Source organism: Canis lupus, chromosome 12 (assembly GCF_048164855.1).
Source record: "Canis lupus baileyi chromosome 12, mCanLup2.hap1, whole genome shotgun sequence".
NCBI lineage: Eukaryota > Metazoa > Chordata > Mammalia > Carnivora > Canidae > Canis > Canis lupus.
In genome coordinates, this window is record NC_132849.1 from 53,485,016 (window position 1) to 53,499,643 (window position 14,628).

The 14,628-nt window shown below is 52.6% G+C and overlaps 1 protein-coding gene across 2 annotated transcripts; it reads right to left on the reverse strand.

The window, feature by feature from the left end:
• Positions 1-2,197: 2,197 nt before the first annotated feature.
• MYCN (MYCN proto-oncogene, bHLH transcription factor) lies at positions 2,198-8,321 on the reverse strand. 2 transcript variants are annotated; one of them, XM_072771024.1, is made up of 3 exons: positions 8,115-8,321; positions 5,923-6,853; positions 2,198-3,705 (listed from the first exon to the last, which is right to left on the reverse strand). In XM_072771024.1, the coding sequence occupies exons 2-3, from the start codon at positions 6,734-6,736 to the stop codon at positions 3,101-3,103; spliced, it is 1,419 nt and encodes a 472-aa protein (XP_072627125.1). In that variant the 5' UTR covers positions 6,737-6,853; positions 8,115-8,321; the 3' UTR covers positions 2,198-3,100. The 2 variants fall into 2 exon arrangements, with proteins under 2 accessions (XP_072627125.1, XP_072627126.1); XM_072771025.1 differs by lacking the exon at positions 8,115-8,321 and adding an exon at positions 7,771-8,043.
• Between the last annotated feature and the right edge of the window lie 6,307 nt (positions 8,322-14,628).

A 14,628-nucleotide genomic window follows, 5' to 3' on the forward strand; every position in this document is an offset into this window, starting at 1 on the left:
ATCCAGAGACCGGGCTCCATTCCTGGAGTCATTCTATAAAATAGACCCCACGACCCCATTGTATAAAATAACTCAATGAGATGATCTCTAGGCTACATTGAAGTCCTAGGATTTATTGACCTAACTCATGTAGAGCAATTTGTCTCAAAACTGCTCCTGGAACACTGGGATGGTTTCTCATGAGCTTAAAAAGAGGGCTTTGATTCTTCTGAGTACCGCAATTACTTTATAGATAATTGCAGCACGAAATTGGGTGACACTTTCCCTCAGCTGGTCTAGGAAAGGCAAAGGAGTGGCTTTTCACCTTAGTTTTAATATTATAGCACATATTTATGATTCACCTAATGCATAAAGTTCTCCTTTATGTAACAAAATAAAGAACATAAAAGGAATGGTTAAAGTAACAATGAAAAAGGAGATGAGAGGCTTTGGAAGAAAAGAGGATAGGAAGCAGGTACATAGAATGAGAGCACAGAATTGGTCTCTGAGCTTCCCAGCAGCCAGAGCAAAAACAGAGCCATTGATAAGAATTAATTTAGAGCCTAATTCATCACAAGTTTTCCTTTTTCCATGGCTAGAGTTCTATCTCATCCCAAACACCTAGGTAGTCCCCTTATGGCCCCAGAAATAGAGAAACTGGGGTGATTGAACTGAGCTTTAAGGATCTCAAAGACTTCGGGATGCCTGGGGGGCGCAATCCGATAAGTGCCCAACTTTTGGTTTCAGCTCAGGTCCTGATCTCATGGCATTGGTTTCCTCACTCAGTGGGGAGTCTGCTTGAAGATGCTCTCCCTCCCCCTTTCCACCCACTTACCACACAGGCCTACTCTTTCTAAAATAAATAATCTTTTGAAAAAACCTCTGACTCTGAGGTCACTTAACTTTCTTTTGGTTTATGGATACACAAACAAGGTGCAGAGTGATTGGGGCCTGTAAAATGCAAAAGGACAGGGAAGTCTTTTGGAATGACCATTCTAAAAGGACTTTCAGTTTCAGGATTTTCTAGTGTGGGGTGGGGGCAAGTGGAGACACTGAACAGGATTCTCGTGATTCTCAACATGCTCTGACCATCAGTGTCCAAAGCAGTATTGCCAACCTCAGAGCTTTAGGGTTTATGGCTATAAACTGAGCTGAGGACCGGAGTTCTGATTCCCCACTGGCCTTTATACAGTAACTGAAGCAGACAGGGACTCCTACGACCTGGATTCTCTCATCCCCACCTCTCACAAGCCAGGAGACCAAGACAAGCATTATCATCACTGACAAAGCAGAGGCCTTCTTCAGTTCAGAGCTAAATTTCTGATGAATGAAACCTTAGACACATGACCCTGTGCTACTTTTCACCCCAGAGATCGGTTATTTGTAAACTTTCTGTTCGGAGAAGCTAAATGCCTCAGAAGTAAAGGTAACACCTACTATTAGGGAAACTCAGAAATTCCTTCTGAGAAATTCCTTCTGAATTGTGCCTCCCTCCATTCCATTGACCCTGGCTGTCCTCCAGAGCCCGCAAAGGTTAATCCAGCTTCCACAGGGCAGCTCAAATACTTGTGTGAAATCAACAGAGCTATACATGCCCCAGTGTCTCTCCTTAAGGGACAGGACACTTGATCTGGGTCACACAACTGTTGCTTCAAGGAGTTCTTTTTGTGCATAAGATTGAGCACTTCTTCAGGGGAGGGACCAACTTCATTTTTTTTTAAATTCTGCTACAATGCCAAAATCAGAACCTTAAATCCTGGTGCATTCTGAAGAATATGCTCTTGGAGACAAGCTACATGAGCTTATAAAGCCATCCATCAATGGAATAAATATCACTAACATAGGCAGTTTCAGAACCCCATGTCTTGATTCTACTTCTCACTCTAAAGAGTTGACCAAGACTGGTGTCTGAGCTTAATTCTTTAAAAGGCCAACATATGAAAGTGCTTTGTAAATTAATGAACGCTAATTGTTAGAACACAGAGTCCCAAATACTGTCTCCATTCTGTGTAATCTGGAAGAAATACCTTCACCTTCCTAAACCGTTCCCTCCACACCGCCGGAGTGGGAAGAGTGGCCCTTCCCCAGCTGGGGCTGCACAGATATAAAAGGGCTGCCCAGGGAGCCCAAGGTCCCTCCAAAACTTCTGTACCACTTACACTTAACAGATAGAGGGGATAGAGTTTAACTAGTGCTATTAAGGGAGGGGGGGGGAAAGTTGCATCATTTAATTGCTATTTATTTTCATAAACATGAGGTATTTCAAAGTGCTATAAGATGCAGCACTAAATATATACATTTTGAAGAAATTAAACACAGAACTTTGCATTTACCCAGTTCTATGCACCAAACATGAACAAATACATTAACAGGAAGAAACAGGCTAGGAAAAAGGCATATATATATAGTAAATTTCTTTACAAAAGTTTCTTAGTTCAAAAAGTGATAAAGTAATATCTACTCAAAACTTTCACAACTCATTTTCATACGAAAATATAAGTATCAAATTTAGTTATGTATCAGCATCATACTAAAGTATACAGGCAGTGTAAGAATTAGTACAGTACATAACAGAGATTAACAATATATTTGTATACAAAACATGCTCCTCAAACATTGAGGTATTACAGTACTTAGGTATGAACTTCCAGTCTAATACTGGCCGCAAAAGCCACCTCTCATTACCCAGGACGTATACAAAAGGCAGGTGTGTCAATGGTATTTACAGAAATGTTCCCCAGGGGTTATCAAATGGCAAACCCCTTCTGTGACATCTGCTGGAACTTAAGCACCATTTTAAAAAGGAATGACTTTTCTGTTGTTTGGAAACTTGGAACCAACAAGGTGACTTCAACAGCCCAGAGGCTCCCGACTGTCACGAACTTCGACCGCGGTCTTGGAGGGGACACGGAGGGGAAAGCGCGAAGGGCCACCCAGCATCCCATCAGGCCGGCCCTCTCCGGAGGTCCTGCTCCCCACCCAGATCCAAACTCGACGGGGGAGGGGGGGACCGATTTGAAAGTAAACCAACATTCTTAATGTCAACACAATGTTTGTTTAAAAAAAAAAAAAAATCAAAATGTGCAAAGTGGCAGAGTGACTGTCCGGTTCCGAGAGACGTTTAGCAAGTCCGCGCGTGTTCAATTTTCTTTAGCAACTGCTGCTGTCTTGCCTGCAACTTCTCCTTCTCCAGCAAAAGCTGCTGCTCCTCGGCCTGCAGGGAGTGGACGTACTCGGTGGCCTTTTTCAAAATGACCACCTTGGCGGCCTTCTCGTTCTTCACCAGCTCTGGCACGTGGTCCCTGAGCGTGAGGAAGCTGGAGCGCAGGTCATTTCGGCGCTGGCGTTCCAGAATGTTGTGGTTGCGGCGCCGCTCGCTGTCCTCCGAGTCGGAGTTGCGGGGACTCAAGCTCTTGGCCTTCGGGGGGATGACACTCTTGAGGGGGCGGGGGGATGCTTCGCTCTTGATCTTCTTCTGGGGTGGCACATCCTCGCTCTCCACGTACGGAGAGGGGGCGGCGTAGTTGTGCTGCTGGTGGATGGGGACACAGCGTTTGAGGATCAGCTCACCCGACTGCGCCCTCCCCGGGCCCAGGGCGGCGTTCTTGGGGCGCACAGTGATGGTGAAGGTGGTGACCGCCTTGCTGTGGGAGGAGGACCGCCGCTTCTCCACGGTCACCACGTCAATTTCCTCTTCCTCGTCTTCCTCTTCGTCATCTTCGTCATCTGGGAACAAGATGGGAGTCATTCTATTGGTTAGACACACAGGGACTTACCGCGACCTCTACCTGTCTCTTAGGGCAGGTGCCGGCCCGGCTAGCAAGCATCGCCAATCCGCCCGCACAGATGTGGACAGGATGCTACCGGTCGGCTCAGAAATGAAGTACATCTGGAAATTCCACCTTGCCCACACTCCTAGACCTTTCAGCCTCCGCTCAAGACTTCAGCAGGTGGCAACAAGATCAGCCTAGGCTTTGGGGTTGGGAAGAACTGGACTCCATCACAAACACACACACTAGTTATGGGACCCCGGGCGAGTTATTTAAACTTGAAGCCTCGGTTTCAATGGGGATAATATAGCACAGGCTTCTGGAGTTGGACAGGGAACACGTAAAGAACCAGGCCTCGCAGGTAGACGCTCAGCCAACGGTAAGCTCTGCTCATCACTAGTTTTTCCCAGAGACTCGCTCCCATTTCTATCTCCACACCTAAACACGGAGGATCCCCATTTTAGGAGCCTCGCTTAGCAACTGACACATAGCTGAATTTGATCTCAAGTCCTCAAGCGTGAAGGGCAGTTTAATGAACTAAAGGCAGAAAAATAATCTGCCTGCCGTAAACCTGAGTTCCACGCAGTAACCAGGTGTTCATCTAACAAGGACCAAATCCCAACCACGAAGTCAGAATCCACAGGAACTCTGAACCCCAAAGTGGGGGCGCCTCTTCCCCAGAGTCCCCGGCAATAACAGTAACCAAAAAACCTGTCGCGTCGTGTCTGCATTCCCGACCCCCACCCCCCACCCCATCCCTCCTTTACTACCTCGCTGGGATCGAAAATTATTGTTTAAAACTCAAGCATGAAAATCAAAACACATCTTCTGCTTGATCTGAAGGGGGCCGGAAAGCTGAACAATTGTGGGATTTGTTCTAAAGCCGAAATGTGAGGCTGTTCCAGTCTGTGGGTCCCTTTAAGCCAATGTTTTGGTTTTCTGCCAAGAAGACAGCTGTTGGAAGGAAGTGCTTCCTCACCCAGAGCTGTCAAGGCACAGACATTAAAGGGACAGACCCGATTCCAACCGAAGGCTTATCACCAAGTTTCCTTCCAGGAGCCTCCGATGGATCCATCCTCGGCCCTCAAGGAAATTTAGGCTTTTCAGCCACCCGCCTTCTGAGAACCCTGGTTTTCAAGATCCCGTGGGGCCCCAGCTCCCGACTGCCAGCTCAAGGGCTATTCAAGTGTTTGCACAGAGTTCTTTACCTCCAAAGTCCCAGGCAAAGTCAGGGTTTTTTCAACCCAACTCTACCGTGTAAGGCAGACGTAGGCACACAATAGAACCAATCCATGGGGGCTTCCAGGGTGTGTGCCTTCCCGGAGGGCCTAAGTGCCCGCCCTCACCGTGAAGGGCACCGGGTCACAAACCACCTAAGTCTGCAATCAGTCCTGCAATCCTCGCCAGGGACAAAACCGGACCCAGTTCGCACTGCACCCCGTAAAGAGGCAGCCTCTTGAGAAGGGCCACAACCGCTGCTGTGCTTGCCACCAGCTGTTGGACAGAGGGAGGGGTGCGCCCAGCACCCCCCAGGCCCCGCGGATCCTCCGCCGGCCCGCTGGCCAGCACACCGCCGCCTGCTGGCCACCGACCAGGAGCAAACAGCCCACCACCCACCGAGGGCGGGGAAGACGACCCAGGCTCGAGAAAAATAAATAAAGAAAACCGGCAGTAGCCATCTGTGCTCCCCTACCTTCCTGCGCCCTCCAAGGGATTTTGCGCCGCCTTTGTGTCTCCGCCCCGCGTCTGCCCTCCCCTGACCCGGGAGGCAGGCCCCTCTCGGGCCCCGTGCTAACAGGTTTCTGCCCGCAAAACGCAAGCCGGCGCCACCTCTACACTGCTGCCCGGCCCTAGCCCCCCAACTTCTCCCAGTCGCATCCCTGAGACCCGCTGCAGCGCAGGGGTGCGGGGCGGGCCGGCGACCGACTCAGGCTGCCGCAGGGTGCAGGGAACTTCGGCCAAGGTGCGACTCGGGGGGACACCCTCCCGGCGGCTGCCGCTGCCCCTCTGCTCGTCACCCCGGGGCTCGGCCTGGAGGAACGCGACCCTCCGCCGCCCGCACTGCCTCCCAGGAGCCCCCCGCCCCCGCCCCCGCCCCCGCCAGACCCACCAGGACTAACAAAGGGAGCGCGACTCCGGCTGCAGGGCCCCCGGGGGGCAGCACGGGCCTTACCTGAGTCGCTCAGGGTGTCCTCGCCGGAGGTGCTGAGGGCCTTGTGGTCCCCGCCACTGGCCGGGCGGCCGCCGGGGCGCGGGGGCGCGGGCGCGGGGGCGCCGGCCGAGGCTGCGGCGCCCGCCCCCGAGGCCCCCGCGGCCCCCGCGGCCCCCGAGGCCCCCGCGGCGCCCGCGGCAGGGGCCCCGGCCGGAGCGGCGGGCGCGGGCTCGCGCTTGTTCACCGGGAAGGGGAAGACGACGGCGGGATCCACGCACTCGGCGGCCGGGTGGGCGAGCTCGGCGGGCAGGGCGGCCCCGGCGCGACCCGCCCCCGCCGCCGCGCAGTGCCCGCGGCCCGCAGGGTTGGCGGCGCCCGCTCCCGGGGCCGGGGCTGCGGGGCCGGCGGCCGGCGGCCCGCGGCCGTGCTGCAGCTTCTCGCTCACGGCGCGCTCCAGCTTCTCGCGCGCCGAGAAGCCGCTCCACATGCAGTCCTGCAGGATGACCGGGTTGGGGGTGAGGCCGCCCAGGCCCCCCAGGCCGAACGCGTCCTCCTCGGCCGGGTTGCCCCACAGGTCGGCCTCGGGCAGCAGCATCTCGGTGGCCCAGTTCGGGGGCTCGGGGCTGTGCTCCGGGAAGGCACGGCTGGGCGACAGCGGGGGCGTGGGCAGCAGCTCGAACTTCTTCCAGATGTCCTCCCCCGGGGGGGTCGAGTCGGGGCCGCCGAAGTAGAAGTCATCCTCGTCCGGGTAGAAGCAGGGCTGCAGCGAGTCAAACTCCAGGTCCGGGTTCTTGCAGATCATCCCCGGCATGGTGGACGCGGTGCAGCTCGGCATCGGCTCGCCTCCCGGCCGGCGAATGAGGGCTTCTTTCCGCTCCGCTCCTTTTAGTTAGGGGGGTGCTTCCTTCCCGTGGGGGGCGCGGAGGGCGGGGGCCCGCGCCAATCTCCGACACTGCAACCGACAGACACACCGGGAGAGGGTTGGCAAGCGGAGCCGACTGGGGGGGCGGGGGCGGGGGCGGGGGCGGGCAGCGGGCGCCCCCTCTCACCCGGCTCCTCGGCCTCCCCGACCGGCCCCCCCACTCCGCCTGGTGCTCCCGAAGGTGGAGGAAGTTCTGGCTCTCGCTCGCTCCCTCCCTCCTTTTGTGTACAAGCTGTCTACGACAGGGGGTGGGAGGGGGCATGCAGATGCGGGGGGTGGTGGCGTGGCTCTGCAACTTTGGAAACTGCCATTTCATTCACACTCGGCAGTGCCGGGGGGGAGGGGGCTGCTCCGGGCTGCAGACTCCCAGCTCCCTCCAGCTCCCCGACAACCCGGTTGCACCGCGGAGGTCCCGCTGCTCAGAGGAAGCCCCAGGGCTCCAACCCAGCTACCGGGAATGAGATCTCGAGTACCCTCAATCCCTCCTTTGTAAAATTGCAACCTCGGGAGTGCAAAAGAGAGCGGGGGGATTTAGGAAACTTTGCAAATGGAAAACGCCTTTCTCTTAGACCCAGACCGACGACGGGCACCCAAACCCACACACCGCCCCCCCCCCCGCCCCCCCGTCCCAAATTAGAGCAGACGCCCCCCAGCAATCCGGCCGCTGCAGGGGAGTCCTGCCAAGAGCTTATTTTGAACCTCTCTAACCCCACCCCCACTCTTCCGAGCCCCCAACAACGTCGTCTTCCTGGGAGAGGGGAGCGCCCGAACCCCAGTTCCCGGGAATGCTGCGCGGTGGCCAGGAGAGCCGCGTCTCCAGGGGGCTGGAGCAGACGTGACCCAGATTACCACCGCGGCGGCCTCGCCCTAGTCTCACCCCCCCCCCCCACCCCTTCTTCCTCCAGGGGCACCCTTCGGAGAACCTCAGCTTCGGGGTGGAGACGCACCGGCTCCGCGTCAGCTCAAACACCGATACGCGTTCTGGAGAAGGGCGAATTTCTTCTCGATGAAGCCATTACACCACCACCACCCCCCCGGCAAAGGCTGTAAAAAGGATTAGGGCGGGTCTCTTCCACCCGGGGTGCCTTCGGGGCTGGAACTGGCTTTTCAGGGAAAACCCCGAGATGGTTTTGTTTCGGAAGCAGCAACAGTCCCCCGAGGATATTCGAGCGCCCGGTGCGCGAGCCGCGATCCGGTCCGGGGCTTGCCTTCCCGCCGCGCTCGCCGCCCGGGGTGCGCGGGGCAGTTTGCAAACCGCCACCCCCCCCCCCCCGCCGCCCCCGCTCCTTACCTCCCGCCGACTGCCGGGGATCCAGCGGCGGCTCTGCGCGGGGGTGTCCGGGTGGCCCGGGGGTGCTGGTCCTCGGGTGGCCGCGGTCCGTGCGCGCTTGCGCCTGGCTAGCGCTAGCTCGGCTCCAACCCAGTTCCCAGGAGCCCCCCGCATCCACCCAGCGCGTCCAGACAGATGACTGTCACTGGCTGCGCTTTGAAGCTCGGGGGATATTATTAACTGAAAAATCTGACACACCCGGGGGGCGGGGAGAGAAGGGGGCTGCGGCACAGACAAGGGGGAGGGAGAGAGGCAGAGGAAAGCGGCTTTACCCCGCCCTCTTGATTTCCATAAAAATCAGGGGAGGCGCCAAGGCTTTCGCGCCAAAAGCCACTTGCTTTTCTTCTTTGCAGAGAGGAGGCTGCAAAGCTGGGAAAGCCCGGGGTGTGCTCCTCCCTCGCTTTTAGACCCCCGGGCTTGCACCCGGCGCACTCTGCGAACCAGCTGCGCGCCGCGCGTTGCAATGCAGCACCCACCCCGCGGGCCTGGCAATTGCTTGGCATTAATTTTTTTTTTTTTCCGGAGGGCTCCGGGGGTGTGTACGGGGGGCGGCGGGGGACGGGAGGGGGTGGCGGGGGACGCCGAGGCTCCTAACCCAGCCCCCGCCCTTGACGGCGTTTGTGTTCGGCTGAGCGCGACGCCGACGTGGAGGGGGCCCCGCGGTGGGGTTGCTGGGGTGTGATCTGCAGGGGAGGCGGACGGAGGGGTGCAGGACCCGAGGAGGAGGAGGAGGGCGCGCCCATTTAGGAACCAGACCGCAGGATGTTGCTAGTTTTAAATGGAAAAGGAGAGGGGCGCCCCCCTTGTTTGAAAATAAATAAATAACTTCGGGCTACGAGGGTGGCGCCGCGGTGGTTTCTTCGGCCGAAGGCGACACCTCGCGGACACCGAGCAGAAAGCGGGGCTGCGGGGCCGGGGCGTGGGGGCTGCAGCGGGGCCGCCCGGCCGCCCCCGTCCCCGCCCCCGCCCCCGCCCCCGCCCCGCGGTCACCCAGGCCGCCCCCGCCCCCACCCCGCCCCGCGGCCTCCGAAGGGAAGGAGCGGGCCCCCAAGTTCGCCTTTTCAAAACTAGTGATTTCCCCCAATTCTGGGGAGGCCGACGAGGCTCACACATCCAAGGGGTGGTCCACACGTCCTGGAGGCCGGACCTCGGCTCCAGATCCCAGGAGCCCGGGATGTTGGAGACAAAAAAAAAAAAAAAAAAAAAAAAAAAAAAAAAAAGCTGCCCTCGCTGTTTGGTCTCAGGGTCCCTCGGTTCCCTCCTTTGTGAAGCTGGGGTTGGCAACAGTGCTTACGTCATAGGGTTGTTTTGAGGAAAGAGCGTTGTAAAAGCGCTTAGAACAGCGCCCAGCACCTGGTGTGAGTGTCATCTATGACTGATGCTACCGGATCGGGAGGCTTCCGGGGACGTTAAGACCCCTGGCCGGCCGTATGGCCCTCTCTTATCCCACCGCCACTGTGAAATCCTCATTTCATTCTGGTCAAGCTATCTTATAGGGGGAAGGGGGGAGGATCAGAGATCATTGGCCCTACCCCCGAAACTCCCCAGAAAACCTAGGGTCCCCTGGGCAGCCCCCTTCAACGACCAGATACACCACGAGATGGGTTTTCCCTTGTAAGACATTCCCCTGGTGGTTTGGGGTTGGGGAACCTGCCCCCCCCCCATACACACACCCTCATTGGGGTGCGAAAGCCGCTCCACCTCCCTCTTCCCAAATTGGAAATGCAGCTCATCCCCGACCATTCACCTCAGCATTCAAACTAGTTACAGATGAGGATGCAGAGGGTCAGGGGGCAGCCTGTAAAATGCTCACATATTAGCATTTGTGAAGGGCTCCTCCAGCCCTTACCCTGGATGCCTACATAATTCTGGAGAGAGAGGCAGATTCCCAGAGTTCTAGGAAGTGGCCCATGAATGAGGATGAGCTGCCCTTCCAAGCACCTTTATTATTATTATTTCTTTCACATATGTAAAACACTTCACCTTTGCAAAAGCCTTTAACACCCCCACTTCTGCTTTTCCCTAACCCCCTAATCTAAACCAAGCCCTCCTGCTGTATTCTCTGCAAGCATCCTGGATTTTCCTTCCGAGCACTTACTGCCATTTGTAATTATATATGCCTGGGAATGTTTGCTTAATGCCTGCTTCCCCCATGAGGCTGCCGGGGGGAAACGGGCTCTGCCTTCCTCACTCGACCTGTGAGCTCCGGAAGGAGAGGCCTTGTCTGTTTTGCTGAGGAGGGATCCTCAAAGGCAAAGCAAAGTACCTGTATACAGTAAGTACTTGATGATTTTGTTCAAGGCAGAGACCCCTGAATGAGTCCTAAGGCGGCCACCTCTTCCAAGATGGTTTCTGTTTATTGGCAACAGTTGGAACCTTCTTCGTCCCCAGCAGTAACAGTGCCCAGGAAAGACACTCAGAATAGCCTGCCATACCATTTTACCAAAAAGAGAGGAAGACTGTTAAAATAGGCCAAGGTGGCCCTTGTCACCACGTTTAAAAGTCCCAGCCTTGTCCTCTTGCCAGGCTTGTGCCCTTCACCATGCCATTAGTCTTTTGTCCCTTGACAAAAAACAGAAGAGGGGACAGGGAGACAAGTGACCCGTTTACTCCGTGTGCCTCCCAGCAAATCAGGTCTCCTTCCAGGACCTCAATCTCTAATCTCCTCCTTTTAATGCAAACCAGTAATTACTGACAAGTCTGAATTTGAAGGTTAACAGAATGATAAAATTCAACAAGTATTTATTGGTGCCTTCATTTGCAAATGGAAAGATAAAAGACTTTGTCGGCCGAGAAACCTGGCTACTGCTGCTTCCTAGCCCGCTTGTAGAGAAAACCTGCACATTCTTTTTAAGACATTCAAATACTCTCAGGCCGTGTGAATGCACATTAAGAAAATCTTCAGATGGCTTCGAAGGCAAGGTTTGGGTTCAGAATGCATCTACTTTGTCCCAACTCAGAACAGAGATGAGTCAAAGAGCTCAACATGGACTCAGGAATATACTCCTAAAGCAGACCAACGGATAGCATAGAGTTATACACAGGATCAGGTTTATAAATAAGGAGAATTTTGTGGGAGGAGAATGTTTTGGTCTACAAATCCCTTTATTGAAAACAAAACAAACCACACACACACATCCAGAAGGGTCTAACCCATGACTGCCTAGGAGATCCACAATATCTAGGTATTTCCTTCCCACCCACTCCCCAGCATCATAAGTCAAGGATCTGCTGGGTCCAGTTTCAGGGACCAGCTTCTCCCGGGAACTTAACTGGGTCCCTTCCCCAACAAAACAACAACAACAAAATGCATCAATTTTTGTTGATGAAATCCTTGACTCTTCATTTGGAATAAAGTCAACCTAGCTCCCTGCCTTACCCAATTGCAAGACAAAAAGCAAACAAACAACAACAACAAACAAAAAAAAGAAAAAAGAAAAAAGAAAAAAAGAAAAGCCTAGATTGAAGATTTAAATAGAAAGAAGAATATAAAAGTATAAGAAGAAAATAGAGATTGGAGTATTTTCTAAGAGAAACAGCTCAGAAACAAGGAAGGAAAAACTGAATATATTTGACTACAATACAAATTAAAACTTTCAGTTAAAATATACCCTAAACAAAGTCAAAAAAGACAAGAGTGTGATAGAAAATACTTGCCTCATATGTATGAGATAAAAAGGTATATCCCATGTATTAAAAGAGCTCCTATGCATTGAATAGCAAAAACAGCCTGATAGTAGTAGGAGTCCAGGATAAGAGTAGGTAATTCACTGCATAGGAAATGCAAATTGTTCATAAACATATGAAAAGATGCTCAGCTTCACTAGTAGTCAGGGAAATGCAAATTAAATCTCAAAGAGATTAACATTTTTTTGGTCTAGCAGATTGGCCCAAGTGTTGGCAAGGCTGAGGAGGGGGTGGGGGGCTTCTCCCCAAGGGCTGGTTTTCCAGCTCCAGGAGTAAAAGCAATCCCAGCTTTCCATTTTACAAGACAGAATAAGACAAAAATATATGTACAAGAATGCGTGTTGCAAGATTTTTCCTTATAACAAAAATTCTGAAAACACAAAATGCCCATCTATTAGGAGAATGGTTGACTGTATCATAATATATCCATGTAGCAGAATAATAGGCAGCCATTAAAAATAATGCATTAGATCTATAGGTAATGACTAGGAAAATATCTGTGCTTAAGAAGGGAAATAAGCAAGGTGTAGATCAATGTATCTGGGGTTTTAATACATGCATACTTAGATAATATCTACACACACCCAACAACCAGCTGGGTGGAATGTGCAACAAGTTGTTAATAGTTTATTTGGAAGAATGGAATCAGACAGGTAGAGGGAGAAACTTTCCTCTTACTTTTATATATATATATATATATATATATATATATTTTTTTTTTTTTTTAAGCAGTGGGATTATGAGCAAATTTGATTTTTCATTTTGGATATTTTTCCCAAAAATATTTTCGTTATGCCCTAGGAAAGTGAATCATTAAGCTCATCATTTGGGAGGAAGTAAAGGATCCTTTTGTGAAGCATAAAGTCATTTCCCCATGTTCTCTTTGGTTTCCCAGGCTGGTTGGCATTCTTTCAGACCAAAGTGATGCTGAACTAAGTGAGCTGAGGGGGTTCAAAGAGATGAAGATGGGACAAAATGGCACTGGTTTAATTACGATTAGAATCAAGCCAGCCAAAGCCATTTAAAGTACGTGATGTTGCATGTGCCCAAGGCAGGACAGACTATTATTATTATTATTATTATTATTATTGACTTTTGAGGCTGGGGGAAAATTTGAGATCCAGCAACGAAAGGGTTTTGGGGTGGAGAGTGTTATTGGCACAATTAACGTTTAAAACAAAAATGAAAATAAATAAATAAATAAATAAAACAAAAATGATCCTCACCGGATGCGGGTAATTTACAGATTTGGAAAAAAGAGAAGTAAGTATCTGACAGGCCTTGCACCCCCCTCACAGGCTGTGACTTGGCCTGGGAAGCCTTCTCCAGACCGAGTGTATTACAGAGCCCCGGGGAAAGCCCAAAACTGGGGTGCATGAAAATGCTCTGTAAACTGCAAAGCACTGCATGGCTAGAAGGTGCTCTCGCTGTGGTAGAACTGAAATTTCCATTTACCTGATTTTCCCCGTGGGAAAGAAAAGGCAAGGCGGGAATGCTGTCCTGGGAGGCAGGTGCGTTGCTCAGGGCCACGCACCATGGCGATGCGTGAGGGCAATAGGCTGCCCCTTTGTAAGCTCGATGAGGGTTTGCACAGAGGGGAACCCAGTCTTCCAAGGAGCCCAGAGGGCTGCAAGGAGTCCTCACTGCACATGCGCTCTGCGAATCCACTTGGCATTGCCTCTCTGAACAAGGGAAACTTCCTACTCCCCATCTCTTTCCCAGGACTCCTTTCTCTGTCTTCATGAATGAGTTTGGGTACATCCACACCACCAACTCCACCAACGTTTTCAGATCCCCTCTTCAGGTGATTCCATAATAGATGCTTGATATGCCCATTGATTCTTGCTAATTTCAATTTCCTCCGATGCTAATGACACGCCCTATACGCCCAGGACCACCCAGGCCTACCTGAATATCTGCCCAGGGGCCCTTTCAGTTTCCTTGTGTTTAAACAGTGATCGATGATAAGCCTCTATCTGTCCATATCCAGAAACTGCTGCTTCTGGCCTAGAAAGTCTCTTTCTTTTCTGCTTCAAATCCTTTCCTCAAAGATCAGCTGGAGACTCCAGAAAGGAATGCAGATCTTTTCCCCTACAGGTCTCCACCGATTGCACACAGCCTGCCGCCAAGCTTGCATAATCCACTTGCATTCTTTATCGGGGTCCTATTATGTGTAACCCCCCTCTCAAGGTTAGCTGCTCCTGAGTAGAAGGAACCGATCCCACCTCACCCGACACCTTGCACCGTATCTGCTGCCATGAATAGTGGAAGGAACCGAACTCCGAAGCCAGGCGGGCCAGTGAGCACTGCCAGACTGGGTAATCCAGATAGCCACTCTGAGTCTTAATGTCTTCATCTTTAAATGAGCATTTCATGGGAGCCCCTGGGTGGCTCAGTCGGTTAAGCGTCTGTCTCTGGCTCAGGTCATGATCTCAGGGTCCTGGGATTGAGCCCCGCATCAGGCTCCTTGCTCAGTGGGGAGTCTCCCTCTCCCTCTGCCCCACCCCCCTCTCATGTGCACACTCTTTCTCTCTCTCTCAAATAAATACCATCTAATAAACAAATAAATGAATTAGCATTTTATGAGGATTAAGTAGGGTAGCATCCATAAAGTCCTTGGTTTATAATGCAGGTGCAGTAATGGCTTAGTTCTCTTTCCCCATCCCAGCCTGCCTGCTGTGGGGGGAAGGCATGGATCTCCGCGAACCCTCCATCAACCCAATAGTATTTGGGTTCTAGGTTGAGCTTTCTGAAGCTGCTCCTTCAGTCCCTGATGTACTGGGACTAG